Here is a 20,002-nt window from a genome sequence, read left to right as displayed (position 1 = left end):
CGCTCCCTGCTGGCGCCAGCAGTGGCCTGTCTTTTGCTCTGGCTGTGTTTTGTGAGTGGGGGGTGGGGGTGGGCGAGCATGGGAGAACGCAGGCTCTGGGTCTACCTCGGTGCTCTGTCAGGAGGTGACACGCTTACTGAGCTAACGGCTGGGCAGGCAGTGTGTGGGGAGCGTAGCACATTGATGCAATGTGTCTCTTAATTAGCATTCAGGGGTGAGCTCCTGAGGGACCCAGGTGTGGGGGGCAGGCCAGCCTTCAGGGGAAAGGTGACTCAGGCCAAGCAAGAGCTGCCCCCACCCCCCTTCCCCCCCTTGGTTTCCCTTCTTTCCCTTTTGGCACTGGCCCCCGGCTTTTTTCTTTTAGTTGGGTTGGGTGGGCCGGCACGCAGCAGGAATGGAGCCAGAGTGAGCTGGGGGGAGACCCCAAGGGTACTTGTGCTGGGGGACCCTGCAGAGTCCTGGTTGGGTGGCCCTGGGCACCCTGTCCCTGCTCAGAGCTGCTCCCATCATTGTACCCAGCTAAGAAGGTGCCATGGTGAGGTGTGTGCCAGGTGTGCTCCATGACACCTGACCCTGCCTAGCGCTGTCAGCCCCCTTGTGTCCACTGAGACTCAGAGGAGACGTGCCCTCATCCCTCAGCCTCGAAGACCATGACCCCTGTCCCCGGCTGGGCCCGACCCTCGGCGTGCAGCCGAGCTACGAGGTGACCCATGCCTGCTGGACAACTCGGGGTGGGAGTGGGGGAACCCCAACAGAAACCAACCAAACCTGAAGCACACCTCGAACCACACCGGCAGACACACGCACATTCAACTCAGAGTAGGTCTTCTGACAGGGGCAGGCCCTGAGGGGCCTCCGCTGGAGAAGGGGGGGCAGGGAGCTGTTGGAGCCGCAGCTGTGATGCACAGGTCCCATCCTGTTGGCGTCCATCGACCCGAGGACTTTGTGTTGGCCAGCCGAGCCCACTACAGCCTGTCAGCAGCCACCGGCCCAAAGTGGGACTATTGCTTGTGGACGGGTGGCCCAGAACCCCCTCCCTGCGCCCCAGGATCTGCCCCTGAGTTCTCTCCTAATCGTGGAAGTCCATGGAAGGGGGTAGAGGGCTCGGGCAGCACCACCTCCTTTGCCATCACCGCTGCCGCCCTGGCTCGCTCTGCGTCTTGGTTAGGAGGCGTCCTTGGAGGCTGCGTGGGCGCTCTGGGTCTCACCTCCCCATCCTGAGGCACAGCACAAAGGAATTCTGGAAGAAGCAGAGAGAAACAACGCATCACGAGAGTGTCTGTCTTCTCCACAGGGACAATGCCCCGAAGCCAAGCTTCCTCAGAGTAAGTGACTCATCTTTGCCCCCAGGGGCATTGCAAACCTTATAACTTTCAGGCTGGAATCAAGGCAAGCAAGCCCCCCATAGAACCCTTGCACTGCTGGCCCAAGCAATAAGACAAGAAGATAACGTGTCCAGGAGTGGAATAGGCGGAGCAATGCTGTCCTGATTATCAGGTCATTTACATAGACAAGGAGAAGGAAGAGAGCTCATATAGAAAATACGATTTTCCATCTGGAAAACATTTGTTCACGTTATCAAAGTCAGCACAGTGTCTCAACCACGGTAATTGCATGTGTTGGACTTGGGAGACTCTCAGTGAATGCTTGCTGTTCTGGTTTAATTCTGAATAGTCCACCTCTGCCTCCACTAAAACTATCTGCATTTAGAGGATAAATGAAATGGTCACACCAAACATCTCTGGCCAACTTTGATTTTGTTTTTTAAAGGTAAGGTAATACATGGTGCTGGAAAACTTGGATTTCCACATGCAGAAAGATGGTATGGGACTTGTCCCTCACACCATATTCACAATATTCGCAATTATGAATTCCAAGTTCTGGGAGTTACATAATCTGTTGTCAATCTGAGAGAGATTCAGAGTGTAGGGATGGAGTCTAGCATGCCAATCCAAGGATTGCCAATGAGACCTCTGTGTGGGCGTGGCCTTCCCTGGGGATTCTGGGAATTCCTAGATTTCTTCCTTGGAGGCGGGAGACTCTTCTCTCTCTCTGCGCACTCCCTTGCAAACTCTCTACTGACAAGGCTGACTCCTTGTGAGACATCCCTGAGGAGAAGCCACAGGGACCTAGCCTGATGCAACTCTGGGTGTTGAAGAAGGCACGTAGACTTCTGCCAGTGCTGAGATGCTTACAATGCCACTGGATCCACAAGATTCCCCACCCATTGGCCTGTGATCTGCCTGCCTTCGGCATCATTGCATGTGTTTTGTGAGTCAGAAGAGGACTTTATAGATTGGTACTGACAGTTGGGCTAATATTGTACTTGTGGACTTGATCTGGACTGGGCTGGGATGGTTTTTCAATATTCAATTGCTCTTCTATATAAAGCTCTTTCTTTATACACATGAATGTTTATGGATTTGTTTCTCTAGTCATCCCAGACTCACACTCAAGTGTAATACGGATTGGACTGTGCAAACTGAAACATAACAGGCTTAAAGAAGCAGGGGCAATGCTGAGAGACCCGCTTTCAACAGTGCACTAACATCCAAAGACAAAATAAATAAACAAGACCTCATAAAAGCCACCCAGATCTGTTCATCAAAAGACTTGATCAAAAAGAGAGAGAAAGAAAAAGGGGAAAGAAAAGAAATGATAAGCTATTAGCTGGTAGAATATCTTTGAAAACCATCTATCTGACAAGAATGTAATCATCAAGATAGATACAAAAAGGCCGCCATTGAACAACTAAGGGCAAATGATCCGGTCATCGCACCAACACGGACTTTCAGTGGCCACCAAACACATGGAAGGACGCTCTGTGTCATCAGCCATCAGAAAGGTGCAAGTCAGACGAGACACCATTATACTCCTTGTAATTGAAGCAGCCGAGGGTCTTGTCTTGCTTGGATCCACAATCAGTGCTCACGGGAGCAGCAGCCGAGAGATCAGATGATGTTGCAATGGGTAAGTTTGCTGTGTACATAAGCTCTCTTTTAAGTGCTGGAGGGCAAGGAGGTCATTGGAAGACACTCAGGTGTGCCCGACTCGGGCCATGGCGTCTTCAGTGGCCTCGTGTGCACATGAAAGCCGGGCACTGACTATGGAAGACCCAACACAAACCAGTGCATTATAACTGCGGTGCGAGGACAGACAATCAAAGTACCAGGGACGGACAAAAGAACCAACAAATCTGTCCTGGAAGAAGTATAGCCTGATTGCTCCTTAGAGACAAGGAAGGCAAGATTCACCTGACATACTTTGGACTTGTCAGGAGAGACCAGTCCCTGGGGAGGGACATCCTACTTGGGAAAGTAGTGGGGCCGCGAAAAAGAGGCAGGCCCTTGATGGGCTGGATGGACACAAGGGCTGCATCGATGGGCTCAGACATAAGAATCGTTGTGACAATGGCGCAGGACCGGGCAATGCTTCATTCTTTTGTCCACAGAGCTGCTATACGTCGGAACACACTCCATAGCACCTACCAACGACGACAACACCACCACCACCACCAACACCACCAACAACAACAACAATCTTTTGTTCAGATCAAAAACAAAGCTTGCAAACAGGAAATAACTGATGTTGGTGACACTGGTGGGAGCCGTGAACCGTTCTCCGTCGTTGTGGAAGTGATACAACTGTTCTAGAAGCCAGTGTGATGCTTCCTCAAATACACTTAAAATAGAACAGCCGCACAGCCAGGTATCCACCTGGAAGACTTTTAAGCAGAGACTCAGAAAGGGACGTGTACACGATGCTCATGGCAGCACCGTTCGCTGCAGCCCAAAGGTGGAAACAATTTCAATGCCCATCAACAGACAAACCGATAAACACAATGTGGGCCCTACAGACAACAGGATGCCACTCAGCCAGTCGGAGAGGGAAGTGATGGCGTCGTGGTATGTGCTTTGGTGTGGGTGGAGTTTGAAGACAGGCTGCTGGATGAGATTAGCCAATCACAAATGGGCACATAGATAGGGATGACTTCACTAACACAGTAAGAGAAGAAAAGGCAGATTGTGGAGACCAAAGGTTACGATGGAGTACCAGTGGCGAGCGTGAAGGAGAAGAGTGGTAAGTAACTGGTGATGGAAAAAGATTGATTAAGGGCAAGGTTGTGGAGTTGATGATGGTAATGGTTGCCAATAAGTTGTACAAATGGTACTGGCCGAAGTTGTGTGATAGATCTGCTTATGGCAATGACAGAAGGCAGGGCAGCAGCTGAGGCTGGTTGTGTACAACCAAACACCTCACAGAACTGGTTTGTTGGTTGTGATGGTGCCAGTGATGGTTTCCCGGGACATCCCAGTCAATTGACCGAATAATGTGTGTAGCACTACTGGTCTACCTCCTAGTTCATTGCACCGTTCATAAAAGCTTGCAAGCAGCCATCTAATGCACAACGTGTGACCTCTACTCACCTGGACCAACAGGAGGAGGAGAATCGGGGATAATAAGATGCTATATTATGTGGCTCCTTTGCCATGAGAGCCGAAGAACGGATGGTGCCCGGCTACCCTGACCGAACATTTCGATCTACGATCCCACAGAAGAATGCTGGGCAAAAGGGGGAAACGCAGAACAGAAGCTCCAGTTTTCCCGAAAGACAAGCTTTCTGGAGCCACAGGGGTGGATGAATCTGGACACCGTTGTCCAGAGATCATCTTTTAAGCCTTAAAACACAAGTATCCCTCGGTGTTCTCATGAAACCAAACCACCGCCTCGCTTCCCTGGTCAGAAGCGGTCTGTCTTGAGCATTCTACGCTTTTAAGGAAGATCTAGAGGGGACCAACGTTGACAACAGCAACTCAAGAGATAAGAAAGGAGGCCACTGCTCGTGAGGGAGGAGTCACGCAGAAGAGGGGGCGGGATGGCTTCGCCTCTGGAAGGAGGCCCCTGTGCCAGCGAGCGGTACGTGCAGAAACCGCTGATTGGCCTCCGCGTGCTGCATGTAGTCTCAACAGCAACAAAATAAGTAAAATGTAGGGAAAAGAGATACGTTTAAAATTTTTAAAGAAGGGAAAAAAAGGAGGGGAGTGTAGTGAGGGAACTCAATGGCTACCTTTGCTGGAAGAAGCCTGGTAGAATACCATTAAAACCATACGCAGATACCTCTCATCGGCATCGTGTGTCGTGTGGAGGGGCGGCGCAAAGAGGAAGACCCTGAGGGAGATGGACTGGCCCAGGGGCTGCCACCGTGGGCTCACCCATGGCATTTAGGAGGATGACCCAGGCCTGGGTGGTGCCTCATCCTGCTGTACGGGGGTGGGGGTGGGCTGGCTCAACAGCACCTGACGACAACAACAACAACAACAACAGCAACAAGTCTTCTGCGGATAAATTATGTGAGGACACACTCCAACCCACCAGAGGTGGGGGGGAGTCACTCCTGAGAGGGCCCTGGCAGGGAACGTAGCGTCCACTCAATGGCAGAACCAAGTCCAAAGCACGTCGCCTGCTTCTGACTATTCGCTGCCGGAAAGAATGGAACGGAAAGCAGAGCGCCCCTGAAAGGCATCCGCAGGAGGGGGCGGGCGCACAGGATGCAGGTTAAGCGGCTTCTGTTCATTTCTACTGGGGTTTAGGGAATCATGCAGGGGGAGTGGGGGGCTTCAGTAACATTGTCGGCACAAAAGTAAGTAGGGGGCAATAAAAGCCATGTCATCAACCAGGTGGCAGCAGGAGAAGCAGCGATGCTGATTTCGACATCCTTCCTGGGAGGGAGGAGCAAAGGCTGCCTACAGAAACGGGGGCTGGGGGGGGTCCCGGCCCATGATCATGACAGAGATGGATACTGGATCGAAAGCACAGTTTCCCAAATGATGTATTTTTAAAAAGGCACAGAGACAAAATATAAAACAAAGAAAACACAGAGCATATGGTGAAAGATACACAAAGTCTATCACGGCAGAGAGCCGTGGACGGCGACGGCAGACCTGAGCCGGGACGCTGCTGCCAGACGGGCACACGGTGATGATCCAGACGCGCGTGCGAGAAGGAAGACCAAGGAGACGCTCCCACCGGAGCAGCACCGACGAAACCAGTAGCTGGAGGCAGAGGGGCTCCGCCAAAGCCAAATTCCAACACACAAGGGCACACCAAAGGCACCCTGGGTCTGGGTGCATCGCCCACAAAGAGAACTTTAGGGCAAGAAACGTTAAATGAGGAAGGAAGAGCCCTGTATGAGGAACAGACAACTTGTTGTTATAACAGTAATGAATGCGTATGGGCCAAGCGATCTAGCATCCACAAGTATAGAACCACAGAACGTGGACTGCTGGGAATTTAGGGAGGAGGAGGAAGAGGAGGAAAGAAGACAGTATGGTAGCATTAGCAAACTTTAATTCACCTGTCCTGCTCTTACAGATTAAGTTAAAAATTCCATAACTAAGGATAGAGGGGGTTTAGTGAACTAGAATGACTGCCGTGTGTGTATCTAAAACAGAATGTACCTTGTGCTCGAACGCTCTTTAAAATGCAGACAGACTATTAGTCCTCAAAGCCAGTAAATTCCTAAAAGTAGAAATGATACTCTGATCACACTATTGAGTTTCATTCACGCTCAACCACACTGAAAACCGTTCACAATTAAACCACAAACCCAAACCAACTCTACCCCCGGAAGGTTGAAAAACTCTTTAAGGTCACTCCAGGGCCAGAGGAAATCAAAGTCGCAGAAGCTATAATAATCAAAGCCAAAATGTTATAAAGCTTGAGCCAGCGGGATCCAGCTTCGACCAGGCTTGGTGGGAAGCTCAGAACCTTAAACACTGCTGTTCATCAACAAGAAGGCACAAATTAATCGTCCAATTAAGAGAAGTTAGAAGGACAAAAAAATAAACCCCAGGAAGGCAACTGACAAAACAGACATTAAGTACAGCAAAATGAAGGAAGTAATACAAGATATCCGATTTCTGGTTCTTTGCGGGGAGGGAGGGGGGAATCATTAACTGGCGGTGAATGTGAAAAAGAAAGTGGAGGGGAGACGTCTGCACACAGAAGAACCATGTCCTTTCGCTGTTCAATTCTTTCTTCATCCCTCCAAACAGGCTTTTTACCACAACGGCCCCAGAGAATTTGTTCTTGTCAAGGTCACCAGAGGCCTCCACGCTGCCAAGTCCAAGGGCCCGTAGCGGGTCCTTTCAGCCTTATTGTCTTGTCCTTTCAGCCACATCGGGCGCAGCTGGTCACACATGCCCCTTCCGGGGCAGCCAGCTTCTCTGGCTTCCGTCTGACTGATCAGTCTGCTCCTCTGTCCCCAACTTCCCAACGCCCCTCAACCTGAGGCGTCATCACAAGCCATTCAGCGCTGTCCACACAACAGGTCTCACGCCTCAAACTCCCACGGAAAGTCCAAGCTGTAGCTGCAAACAGTCTACGTGACCTCACAATATTTTGTGGGCATGTAGTGGGCCCCTCAAATGTCCTAGGCCCCAAGCTAAAACCCCAGCCATCCTCTCCAACCAGTGTTTTCTGCCAGCTTTCTGATCTCACCAACTGTACCGCCATCCTTCCAGCCACTTGTATTCCAGTGTCCGCGTTAACTCTGGTCCCTCTCTTTGTCTCACACCCTATGTCCAACCCCTGACAAATCGCTTCAGAACAGGGCCCTAAGCCTGCCACTTCCTACCTTGTTCCAAGCGAGCAGGATTCCTGCAGTGGTCTGCCCCAGGCTCAAGCCCCTTCTCTGTTCTCTGCGCTGCAGCCAGAAGATTCCCATGAAACCTAGGTCAGAGCGGTCTCTCCTTTGCTCCAACCCCTCCCGTGGCCCCCAGCTCACTCAGAGGAGAAGCCAAAGCACCCCTCCCGCGACTTTTCTCATCTCTAACACGGGGTCCCACAGAAAAAGGCGTCAACGTGGCTGGGCCAGGAGTCTTGGTCATTTGGCAATTGGATCTCATGTATATATTTCAGTGCCATCGAGTCGAGTGGATGCCCACTCACAGGACCGGGCAAAACTGCCCCTGGGGGTTTCCGAGGCTGTAAATCGGTGGTGGTGGTGGTTAGGGGCCTTTGACTCTGTTACGACCCACAGCGACCCTGTGCACCACAGAACACTGCCTGCTCCTGTCCCCTCACTCACGATGTCCCTTACAGGTGAGCCCATCGGTGCAGCCCACTGGGCCACCAGGTCTCCTTGGGGCAAGGAGAGGCAAACCTCTCTGGGTCTTTACAGGGAAGGGGCTCTGAGTTAGGGCTATGCCTCCCATCTTTACCCAGGCTTGGAGGGTGAGTGTCACCATAACCCGCCTTCCTGACCAGGGCCCCCCAGAAGTGGCGCTGCTCCCCTTCCCACCACCCTCCCTCCCATTTCCTGGTCTGCTCAATAAGGGGTCTCTTAAATCCCTTAGGCCCCAACTGTCTGGGTCCAAGGTGGAAACACTAACCTAAGTCACACCCACTACCCAAGCCACACCCACTGATGCCAAGTTGTGCCACTCCTGTCAACCTTGCAGAGCCCAAAATCTGCCCTGTAGGGTTTCCAGGAAGGCGGGCTGTGGTGAAGCCCCGCCCCTCCTAGCCCCGCCATGCGGGGTGGCAGTGGCTGGTGCCACTGCCCTAGTGACACTCCCATATACTGGACTGGACTGCTCGCAGTCTCGGAACATGGGCTCATGCTTGGTGATGCCACTGTCAACAACAGCCACCTGCCCGGGCCACTGGCCTCCCATGCACCTTTGCTTCCAGCCAGCCTCTGGGACCCTGGGGTCTGTCTTCCTCTGCCTCCTCCCCCAGCAGCAACACTAACACTAACCACTAGGTTCCAGAAGCTTCTTCTCTTGCTCAGGCCCAGGTGCAGAGCTGTGTCAGGCATGGGGGAGCACACCGGACCCTCAAGACGAGACCTGCTGAGCCAAACTGTGTGCAGAGGAAGCAACCCTGGGGGGAAGGGGGTACTCCCAGGGCTGAGGTCGAGTGGAGGGAGGCTGAGGGTGTGACAAAGCTGCCCGGGCCATGCCCGCTCACAGCAGCCCAGTGGAGGCAGTGCAGGGTGCTGGGGAACCTCATGTTCCAAGCCCTGGAGTGGACATGTGGACACTGCCCACAGCTGAGGTGTGAATGGTGCTTACTCTGCCCTGGGTGCTGCCCCAGAACATACTGGGCTCGGTCTGCTCTCAGTTGTCCTCTCTGCCATCCTTGGAGCTCCCTGAGGCGACCTCTAACCTGAAGGTTGCTAGTTCGAACCTACCCAGGGGCCATCGAAGAAAAGGCCTGACCATCTGCTTGGCGTCATGGTTAAGGGTTGGAGCTTCTCACTGCTAGGTCAGCAGTTTGAAACCCCCAGCAGCTCCAAGGGAGAAAGACAGAGTTACAGTCTTGGAAACGCACAGGGGCAGCTCAGCCTGGTCCAGTAAGGTGGCTGTGAGTTAGAATGCAGTCAGCAGTGCGTCTGAGTCTCACCTGCTTCGTAAGAGAGCAGACTGTCGGGGGCTGTTCCACGCTGTCCATACAGGGCGCAGCGAGTCAGACCGGAATCCAAGGCCCTGGGATTGGTGAGGACTTACAGCCCGGTGAGGTCGGGTGGGGTGGAGGTGCTGCATTTGTTCCTGTATGCTGTCCAGTGGATACTGGCTCACAGCAACCCTCTCAGACAGGGGAAGAGCCCTGCCAGGCCGTGGCCAAAGCATTGGGCTGCTAACTCAAAGCTAGGCGGTTCAAGCCCACCAGCTGCCCTTGGGGGCAGCGATGAGGCAGCCTGCCCCCGCAAAGATCTAAGCCTTATGGGGCCAGCTCTACCCTGACCTCCGGGGCTGCTAGGAGTCAGAATGAGCTCGCCGGTGGTTGGCTTATTTGTGAGGTGAAAGTGTTCCCAGGCACTAAGCGTGGCAGTCTTTACCTTCTGTCATGGTTCCCAACCCAAAGACAACCCCACTGTCATCGAGTCCACGCTAACTCCTAGTGACCCTCCAGGGCAGGGTCGAACTGCCCCCGTGGGTTTCTGAGAGTGCAATTCTTTATGGGAGTAGAAAGTCCGGTTGTTCTCTTTCGGTGTGGTGGGTGGTTTCGAACTGCTCCCTTTGCAGTCTGTAGCCCAATGCATAACCACTGTGCCAACAGGGCTCCTATTGCATAAACCAAATTCACTGCCATCGAGTCACTTCCAACTTAGAGAGAGCCTATGGGACAGGGTAGAACTGCCCCGGTGGTTTCCGAGACAGTTGCTCTTTATGGGAGTAGAAGGCCCCGTGTTTGTCCCTCAGAGCAGCTGCAGGTTTCGAACCGCTGACGGACTCCTAATCACTCTGCCCCCAGGGCTCCGTCCTTGAAAACCCTGTGGGGAGTTCTCGACCCTCTGGGGTGCTGTGAATGGGAGTAGAGGCTTGGGGGTGGGTCATGGCTGGGTGGTGGCACTGCTCCGTAGGGCTTCTGAGGCTGGAAGTTTTTATGGGCGCCCACAGCCAGGTCTTGTCTCCCGAGAAGCAGCTCTAAGTCAGCAGCCACGCAGCTCACCACTGAGCACCCGGTCTCCTTGAGGGCCACTGTTAGCCCAGTTCCCTAGTGGGGAAACTGAGGCCCCAAGAGCAGGTGTGGCTGGCTCAGGATCACGTGTTTCCTGCGTGGCAGAGCCAGGCCCCAGTCTGCCCACCCCGGGGGCCCACAGCCATCCCTGCTGAGGGGATGGGGGAGGCAGGCGGGATGCTGAGCCAGGCCCCCTGGCCGGGGCCCACTGGAAGAAGGGAGGTTTTGCAGCTGGCAGGCCGGTGAGCTGGCGTCTGCAATCTACTGCACAGGCGAAGACAGAACACCTGGCAATTTGAATAACAAAGACAGCTTCCAGAAAGTCGGTAACAATCTCTGTAGCCTACTACAAAAGCCGAGTCACGAGGCCCAGCATGACTAATTGCCAGGTGAGGCAGCAGCCTGAGCCAGTAGCTCCCTGTCGCTGGGGACTCGCCGCACCCCTGCTTTTTAATTCCCACAGCTGCCCGGAGTTGTCCTCAACCACCCTTAACAGGGCAGCAGAGGGGTGCGGGGCGCTCGGTGAAGTGGGAGGGGTGTGAGGCAGTCTCTCGGTGGCCCGGGGAGCCGGAGCTTTGAGGCTGAGCTTCACCTGCAGCAGGTGGTCAGAGGAGGCTGCCTGGAAGAGGGATCCTGGGGGCCCAGCATGGACTCCGGGACAGCGAGATGCAAGCGTGTGGGATGTGCCAATTCTGGGACACTGAACCAGATGCCGCAGCGGCGTGGACTTTGGCTCACAGAGGACCTGGGGTAGCCCTGCAGAACTGTGCCCCAGAAAGGTCTTGGGATCCCCCTTTTCCAGAGGGGAGTGCCTGCCAGCCTGTCTCCTGAGGTGCTTCCAGGGAGTCCTGAGAGACCAACCTTTGAGTGAGCAGCCCAGCCGGCATGCTGACCACTGGACCCTCTGAAGCCTCCCTCCAGAGGGGCAGAGAGACCTGGGCCCAGGGGATGCTGTGTGTGAGTCAGAACCCACAGGGCTGGGCCAACCCAGAGAAAACCCTCCTGGGAGCCAGGGCGTGGCTGCACTACCTAGTATTATGTTCGCTGCAAAGATGAATGGAAACCTGGCCAGAGGGAAGAAAAAGGGGAAGTTTAGTCTGTGCTTCCTGGGGAATTCACAGGCTCCAGCAGGGAGAGAAGAGAAGGAGTCCTTAACTCCGGGGTGGACTCCAAGGCCCCGATTGCGGGGACCAGAGGAGCAGTGCTTATCTGTGATGGAGAGTGAGTTTGAAGCTGGTCGGGGTGGGGGGATAAAGCAATAAATGGAGTGGGTAGAAACCGCAGGCGAGCAAATAAAGAGGAAGGGAGAGGATTCTCAGCTTTGGGGGCTCTAAATGGGTCTCTATCCATAAAAATGCTGAGGCAGGGTGGTGCTCTGATTGTTCCGATCGGTGGCGAGGCAAATGGCTCTCCGGCCCCTGGGATGATTGGTCCGATGGGGCAGGCAGACTATTCCTCGTGTCCTCCGACCGGTACCTGACCCATCACCTATCAATACAGCTTCCTCTTCCATCAAGCCCCACAGGGCCGAGTCCTGGGAAGAATGTGTGCAGTGGAAAGTGGGTCAGGGGAGAAGGGGATTTCCTCCCTAATTCTTTGAGGCCCCTCTTATATGGGAGTGAGATTCAGCTCGGTGAGCAAGTTTCCTCTAAGCCTAAAACTGCTCTTAAAAAAAAAGGTCTATTAATTGGATGAAGAAATAAACAACTACCGGGCCTGGATGGGCACAGCGGCTGCCCCCACGGGCTCAACCGTAAGAACAACTGTGAGGTCCGTGCAGGACGGTCAGTCGTGGGTTCTGTGGTACAGCAGGTCCCTATGAGTGTCAGGACCCACTGAGGGCACCGCAGCTACAACGACGACCAAGGCGAGTTGCCCCGGTTGCTGCCATGTGCCTTCGATTGACCCCACAGGGCAGCCTGGGACTGCTGGATAAGACTTCCTAGGCTGCCGTCGCCGTGGGACAGGTCCCCAAGCCTTTTCTCTCACCCGGGGTGCTTACTCACTGGGCTACCAGGGCTCCTCGACCAGTGGTTCTCAACCTTCCTCAGGCCACGATCCTTTCATACAGTTCCTCATGTGGGGGTGACCCCCAGACCATAAGATTATTTTTGTTGCTACTTCATCACTGTCATGTTGCTACTGTGATGAATCGGGCACCCCCTGTGAAAGGGTCATTGACGCCCAAAGGGGTCGCGACCCACAGGTTGAGACCCCCTCTCCTAGCCACTGCTCTGGTTTGAACTGGCTCTTCAGTAACTGTGCCATCGCCCAGCCCCTGGCAGGTGCTCTGGCCTGGCAGTTTGGGAATGATCCCCCAAGATGTGATCTGATGTAGTCAGTTCATCTGGTGTAAGAGGATTAAGGGTGGAATATGGCACTCTGAGGGATGCAGCCTGCATCACTTTTTCTTACAGGAGGAGGAGGAGGAGGGAGCCGAGCAGGCAGAAAGGAATTTAGACACTGAGAGAGAAGAGCCCGGCGTGGCATGCCTTCCTGCCTTGCACTGGGGTCCCTGTGCTGAGAACCTCCGAATCCCAGGGGAAGGTTGACGCTGAGACATGCACAGATCCAAGGAATTCCAGGCTACAGATGTGGGGAGGAGACAAGGATCTTACTCCGCAAAGCCTGGATTTGGCCTCCTAGACTGTAAGAGAATAAGTTTCTGTTTGTCGAATCCACCCCATGTGACATTTCTGTCAGGGCAGCCTAGATGGCTAAGACACCCCCTAAAAAGGCCACCGTGAAAAAGACGACAGCACCCAGTGTTGAAGTGGTTGCGGAGCAAAAAGAGGGCCCCTGCACCCCACCCCTCGGGAAAACAGTATTACTAACGAGAGACCGCGAATAAACAAATCACTCAAACTCATTACTGTGGAGTTTATGCCAACTCATCGCGGCATGAGCTCACAGGGCAGAATGGCCCCTGTGGGTTTCTGAGGCTTTACATCTTTATGGGAGTAGATAGCCTCATGTTTTTAGTCTCCCAAGGAGCGTCTGGTGGTTTGGAACTTGCTGACCTTGTGTTTAGCAGCCCAACTTGTGACCCACTACAAGACCGGTCCCTGGAAGAGGGCATGGTGCGTGGTAAAGTAGAGGGTCTGCGTCAAAGAGGAAGACCTCGATGGCTGGGCTGACCCATCGGCTCAGCCGTCCTAACCATGGTGAGGATGGCCCAGGACTGGGCCAGTGTTTCCTTCTGTTGTCCACGGGCCTCTGTGGGTCGGAGCTGACTTGATGGCACCTAACTAAAGCTGAACGGAGCCTCACCTGTGCCTCTGTGTAGGTACACACCTGTGGTCACCGTGACACTCCCAAAGATGCCCTTGTCCTGGGGTCAGCGCCTTCAGATGCTACCTCACCTGGCAAAGGGCAGGGCTGACATAAAACGAAGGTCTTCGAACAGTGAGGTGACCACCCCACCCAGAGTAAGGGAGAGGAGGGGCCAAGAGGGTCAGGGTCAGAGAGGGAAACAAACAGAACTCAGAGCGATGCCCTGTCAGGAGGGGGCCTGAGACAGGAACCTGGGGGCCTCTGGGAGCTGGAAAAGGCACCAGTGATTCTCCCCTAGAGCCTCCAGGGAGCCCAGTCTGGGTGGGGTGGGGGTAAGCACCAGACTGCTAACCACAAGGTGAATGGTTCAAGCCCATTAGCTGTGCCGAGAGAGAAAGACGAGGCTGTCTGCCCCTTGAGAATCGACAGCCTCAGAAACCCTGCAGAAGGGTGCTATGAGACTCAACGGTAGTGTGTCTGACCCTTAAGACTCATCTCAGACCTCCGAAACTGTGTGAGAATAAATCTGTTTGGGTTGAAGTCACTGATTTAGGGCTAATTTGTTATCGGAAACAGATACAATCCCCACAAGAAGCGTGTCCCCACGCTCCCATTATTTGTCCAGGGCCTTTCCGGCCAGCTTTCTAAAGTTTCACAACCCCAAATTGGAAACACCCCAAATGCCCTCAACTGCTCACAGCCACGGAGTTAAGTCAGCCTCATCATGACCCTGCATCACGTCGTCAGACTGCAGATCTTTACAGGAACAGACACCCTCGCCTTTCTTCGGAGGAGCAGCTGGTGGGTTTGAACAGCCGACCTTGTGGTCAGCACTCCAGAGGACCCTTCGTCTGTTGGATAACCCAACAAAGTGAACGGATAACCCAAGGGGGGCCCCCGACCGTAATTAGGATGCTGTGTGCTGGAACACAGGTGAGTCTTGGAGGCTGGGTGAGTGTATAGGATGCAAACTGGGCCTGTGAACTTGGGCACACACTCCAGTTTCCTTTGTTGAAGGTCCAGAGTAGACCCACGTCGTTTAGGGGCCAGGGGTCAAAAGGATGGTGCTGAGGAGCACAGGGGGTGTCTAACAGGGCCTGGGGAAGTTCACCATTTTGGTCTGGAAGACTTCTACTGGTCCTTTCCTATGACAGAGGACCCATAGTTGGGGGTCTGGCTTGGGTGGCTGCCCCGTACATATTCTCTGAAAGGACAAGTGGGGGCACGTCACGTGGCGAGAGGATACAACACCATAGGGCCACTGCTCTGCACCCTTGATTCGTGGTCCCTGTCAACAACAGAAGCCCTGGTGGCGTAGTGGCTCCGAGTGGTGCTGCTAACTGCAAGGTCAGCAGTTCAAAACCCTTAGTGGCTCCAAGGGAAACAGATGAGGCTTTCTACTCCCGTAAAGAGTGAAGATCTCAGAAATTCAGAGTGGCAGCTCTACCCTGTCCTGCAGGGCGGCTCTGGGTTGGAAATGACTCAGTAGCAGTGAGTTGGAGAGTCAGCACGACACGCTGCTTACTGAGAGGGTGGGGGTTCAAGCCCACCCCGAGGTGTCTCAGGAGCAATGACAATCAACTTCCAGAGAAGCAGTTGTGGGAAGCCTCAGGGCGTGTGATTCTATCCTGAGGTGGGGGGCCACCAGGAGGCAGTGTCCACCCAAGGGTCTGGGCCTGGGTTTGCTTGTGTAGCCAGGCCGGCTGACCGCTGTTTTCCCATAAGCCACCTCATTGGAGGGCTGGCCACCCAGGCTGGGCCCACATCTGCCAGCCACATTTCACAAATGAGGAAGCAGGGTCGGGGCGGGTAGCAGGAGGCGGTGGCTGGCTGCCAGAGGCCCGACACCACATCCAGCTCTCTCTCTTCCCTCTAACTTGCCTCTAAGTCGCCCAGGCCTGGCTCCAAACCGAGCTGCAAGGCGGGATCCCAAATGGATTCGCCCCTGCAAGGTCAGCGGTTCAAGACCTGCATCTCGAGAAAAAGACGGGGTCTCTACTCCGGTGAAGTTAGAACATGCTGTCAGGAGAGACGGATCCCTGGAGGAGGACATGGTGTTTGGGACGGTACAGGACAGGGAAGGAGAGGAAGGCTCTCAGCGAGACGGACGGACGCAGTGGCTGCAACCATGGACTCAGGCAGAGGAATAGGGGTGAGGGTGGTGTGGGACGGGGGTGTTTGGCTCTGGTGTGCAGAGGGTGGCTGCGCGTTGGAGCTGATAGGGTGTCTGATGACCACAGCATTCAGTCTCAGACACTCACAGGGGCAGTTCGACTCTGTTCTGCAGGGTCGCTAGGAGTCAGCCTGGACTCGATGACAGCGAGTTTAGGTTTTGGTTTACCTTCTACCCCAAGGTGCAGACTCAGGGACCCACATGGGACCACGGGGGACCAGCCGGACCTGACTGTGGGGCGTGTGTTTGAGAGAGAAGCTGGCGGCATCCCAGGGACAGCAAGGCCGGTGTTGTTTTTGCCGTTGGCTCTACTGAAGTCCCGAGTGCTCCTCATCTCCTCCAGCCCCCCAGCTCCCTCACTCCTTTCTCTCCTGGGGGCTCTCAGCCACACAGAGCCCTGGGCACGGGTCTCAGGACTGGGAGTGCCCAGGCAGCATGCCCTCCGGGCCTGGAGCCTGGGGATGCTCTCGCACTGAGAACGGGGTCTCGTGGGTCTGATCAGGGGAAGCTTCTGGGCTCTCCATGCTGCAAGGCCTGTATGTGGTTTTCCTTCCGAGTCGTGTCCCGGCCTCTCCTCCCCGCCACCCTCTCCCCAACATTTCCAGGGCATTTGGGGCCCGCTGAAGTTGAATTTTTAATGTCCTTCTGGTAAATCTTTGATGCCCTTCCTTTACCAGAAGGGCTGTTCTCTGCATTAAACGCTCCTAAGTGCCCGTGCCGCCGTCCTGTCCCGCCCCACCCCAGAAATAGAAGCCCTCTCCTGGGCCTCCTGCTACGCACTTTTCAGTGTGCTTCCATTCTGGTTTCGATCCGATGTCCCCACTGCTGTGGTCAGTCAAACTGGCTCCCAAGCTCAGAGGCCCATGTACCACGGAGCGACCCCTCTGTGTCCTGCACCAGCCCTCGCCAGCCCCTCCGCCGCTGCCGCGTGTGAGCCCAGGACTGCAGCCACCTTGTGCGTTTTTTCTCGCCAAGGGTCTGCCTCGTGGACCGTGGCGTCGTGGTTGCCAGGGGTCTCCGAGGCGGTCTTGACCCATCGCGACCCCATGTAAGACAGAAGGCAACCCCGCCCGGTCCTGCGCCAGCCTCACCATTGTTCCTGGGCCTGCGCCCATGGCAGCAGCCGCGGTGTCCGTCCATCTCCTGGAGGGCCTTGCGCGCTCTCACTGCCCCTCTGCTTTACCCAGCAGGACCTCCTTCTCCAGGGACGCTCTCTCCTGACAACGTGTCCAAATGAGACCAAGTCCCCTCATGTCTTAGGAGCCTTCTGGCTGTACTTCTTCCAAGACAGATTTGCCTGTTCTTGTGGCTATCGGTGATAGCGTCTCTGTTTTCCCCAACACCGTCATTCAAAAGCCCGATTCTGTGGTCTTCTCTTGCTGGTGCTTCTTGAACGCTCAGCTGAGAGGGCCCTAGTGGCACGGTGGATTAAGCAAACCTTGGGGCTGCTGTCCTCAAGGTCAGGGGTTCAGAATGCACCCAAAAAACCCCATAAGCAAACAATGTCACCGAGTTGATTCCGAATCACAGCTGCCCTCCCGGACGGGGCATTTCTGAGACTGTAACTGTTTACGGAGCGGAAGGTCTCCTCCTTCTCCTGTGGAGAGGCTGGGGGTTTTGAACCGCTGGATCAACGGCAGTGAGCAGCCCACTGGGTAGCCGACGAGACCACCTTTCCAGAGGAGAAAGTTGAGGAAGGCCCACCAAAAGTGACAGCCGTGGAGACCCCCATGGAGGAAAGTTCCGCTCTGTCCTGGGGGGTCGCTAGGAGTCAGAGGGGACCCAACAGCAGCGGGTGTGCTGGGGCTAACCTATTGAGAGACCCGGGTTCGGCAGTCAAGCACCGGGCTGCATGAGGACCCACCCAGAGATGCCCAGGGAGAAAGGCCCGGCCCTCATGGAGCAGTTCTACTCTGTCACGTGGGGCGTGGGGTCAGTGCTGACTTGGCCGCCCTGGGTGTTTATAAATGATTACTGTTGGTCCATGAGAGGACACAGTCCAAGCCCTCTATGAAGGACTTCAAAATGTCTCGGTGGAAGCCTCGCTGTCCAGGTGGGCCTGCTGGAAGCCTCGCTGTCCAGGTGGGCCGAGGGGCTTGTGTCAGGGCTGGAGTGGGTAGCAGGCCACTGTCTCATGGGTCTGCTGGATCCAAAGTCCAGAAGGAGAGTGGGATGTGGAGCAGAAGCCCACAGGCCCCCACTAGCTGTCCCTCTCGGTCAGCTAGGGCTCCCCTATGCCCACTGGTCATTGTGTCCTCCTCCCCGCCTCCCAAGTCCTTCCAAGCAGAGTGGATGCTGAGGTTGGAAGAGTCTGAGCACCTGACAACAGAGCCGCCAAGCAGAAGGCCCCCTTCTCATCTGGCTGTGTGTGTGTCCCAGCAGAGCCCTCTGGGGCCTCAAACTGGGGAGGGGCTGGTCAGGGACTCCTCTCCACTGTGGCTAGTGGACAGAGACCCAGGGTACACTTGGCAGGAGTCCTACCGAGGCACAGAGCATCGAGCCAGGTCCTGCACTCAGCCCCGTGGTGCCCCTGTCCAATGGGGGCCAGTCCTTCCTCCGACCCAGGTGGGAACAGAGGGCCAGTGACACAGCTGGGGACAGCTGAGTCTGGGGGAGCCGAGGCCGGAGCCCTTCCTGCCCCAGCTGCAGAGTCCAGCGATTTCCCAAGGCACCGCTCAGAGCCCACAGGAGGAAGAACCAGGCTCCGGGTTCAGAGCTCTGCCCCTAGACCTCCCCCGGCTCCCCAGAACAACTGGACACCCAAGGAGGCATTTATGGGGTGCTTGCCCTCCCAGCCCCCCGCAGTGCTGGCTCCCATCGCCCTGGCTGGTGGAGCTGGAGTGCCGGCGGTGGGAGGCACAGGCTCTGTCAACACGTATCTATTCTTGGAAGCAAATATTTTAGCAGTTAAGGCCAGTGTTGGTGTGGGGTGGAGGGGGGTGGCAGGCATCAAGAAGGCAAGATTCCCTGGCCCTCTGGGGCCCCCCAACACCAAACCCGACTCACTGCCCTTGAGTCGAGTCCCATTCAGAGCCGCCCCGTAGGACAGGGTAGCTGGCGCTAACTGCAAGGCTGGAGGTTCGAACACGGCAAACACTTTGCAGGAGAAAGAGGAGACTCCCTGCTCCGATGATGAGCTATAATCTCAGAACCCCTATCTAGCTTCACAAAGAGGAATGATCGCAATTCAGAATGGAGCTGCCCTCTGCGTTCCCGAGACTGTAACTCTTTACAGGAGTGGAAAGCCTTGTCTGTCTCCCTCACAGCGGCTGGTGGTTTCAAACTGCTGACCTTGCAGTTCGCCGCAGCCCAACACGCAGCCACTATGCCACCGGGGCTCCTTAATGATCACAGTCCTGTGGCTAAAACACTTGAAAAGTCAACGTAATCAGTGGCTACGGGCACAGGGGCGGCGCGGGAATGAAGAGGCTGGCCGGGCTCTGGCATGTGCAAATGGCGCTACGTGGTTAGAAGTGTCCTTTGGATGGAGCACTTCAGAGGGCTCAGAGAGCAAATTAGCATCGAGTGGCAGCCTCACCGATGAAGGGCTGTGGGCTGGCGTCCTCACAAAGACAGGAAAGGAAGAGGAGCTCGGAGCGGGTGTCAGAAGAGACTCGGCGATAGGTCACCCCGTGTGGAGTCGCGGCGGCCAAGGGCCGAGAGGCGGGAGCCAAGGGGCTAAGCAGGAGATGTCAGAAGGCGCTGGGAGAAAATGAAGGGAGGCGGCATCTTCAAATGTGCCAAGACTCGGGGTTGCAAGACCGGATGGTAAGGATACCCTTGGCATTTCCCGAGCCAAAGACAAGGGCAATGAAACGCAGGCTGCCCGGGGCACTCCAGCGGCAGCGGCAGAGATCTCTGTGGCGACGACAAACCACACAGGCGTGGAAGAAGATGGAAGGGATTCACAGAATCACGGAGCCCAAACTACCTGCTGGATGCCCAGCCGTGACCAGAGGGGGCGCAGAGGCTCCTGAAGGCAGGGACCCAAGCTGCCCTGAAGGCGTCAGTGTGAAAGCAACACTCCGTGAACTGACGACACCCATGTGACAAGTGACGCTCCTCCAACACACGATGCTGGAAGCCGCC

At 55.3% G+C, this 20,002-nt stretch overlaps 1 protein-coding gene across 1 annotated transcript in view; it reads right to left on the bottom strand.

The window, feature by feature from the left end:
- Positions 1-385: 385 nt before the first annotated feature.
- The window catches only part of SHISAL1 (shisa like 1), a 47,834-nt gene continuing 28,217 nt past the window's right edge, over positions 386-20,002 (bottom strand). Inside the window, exon 4 of the mRNA XM_045293024.1 lies at positions 386-1,240. Coding sequence (XP_045148959.1) covers position 1,240 — 1 coding nt within the window. The 3' untranslated portion in view covers positions 386-1,239. The remainder of the gene's footprint in view (positions 1,241-20,002) is intronic.

This window comes from Echinops telfairi, unplaced genomic scaffold (genome assembly GCF_000313985.2).
Source record: "Echinops telfairi isolate 266 unplaced genomic scaffold, ASM31398v2 ScPeMD7_2;HRSCAF=8, whole genome shotgun sequence".
Lineage (NCBI taxonomy): Eukaryota > Metazoa > Chordata > Mammalia > Afrosoricida > Tenrecidae > Echinops > Echinops telfairi.
Note: the sequence above shows the minus strand (reverse complement) of the source record. Positions and strands in the feature narration are given on the sequence as shown.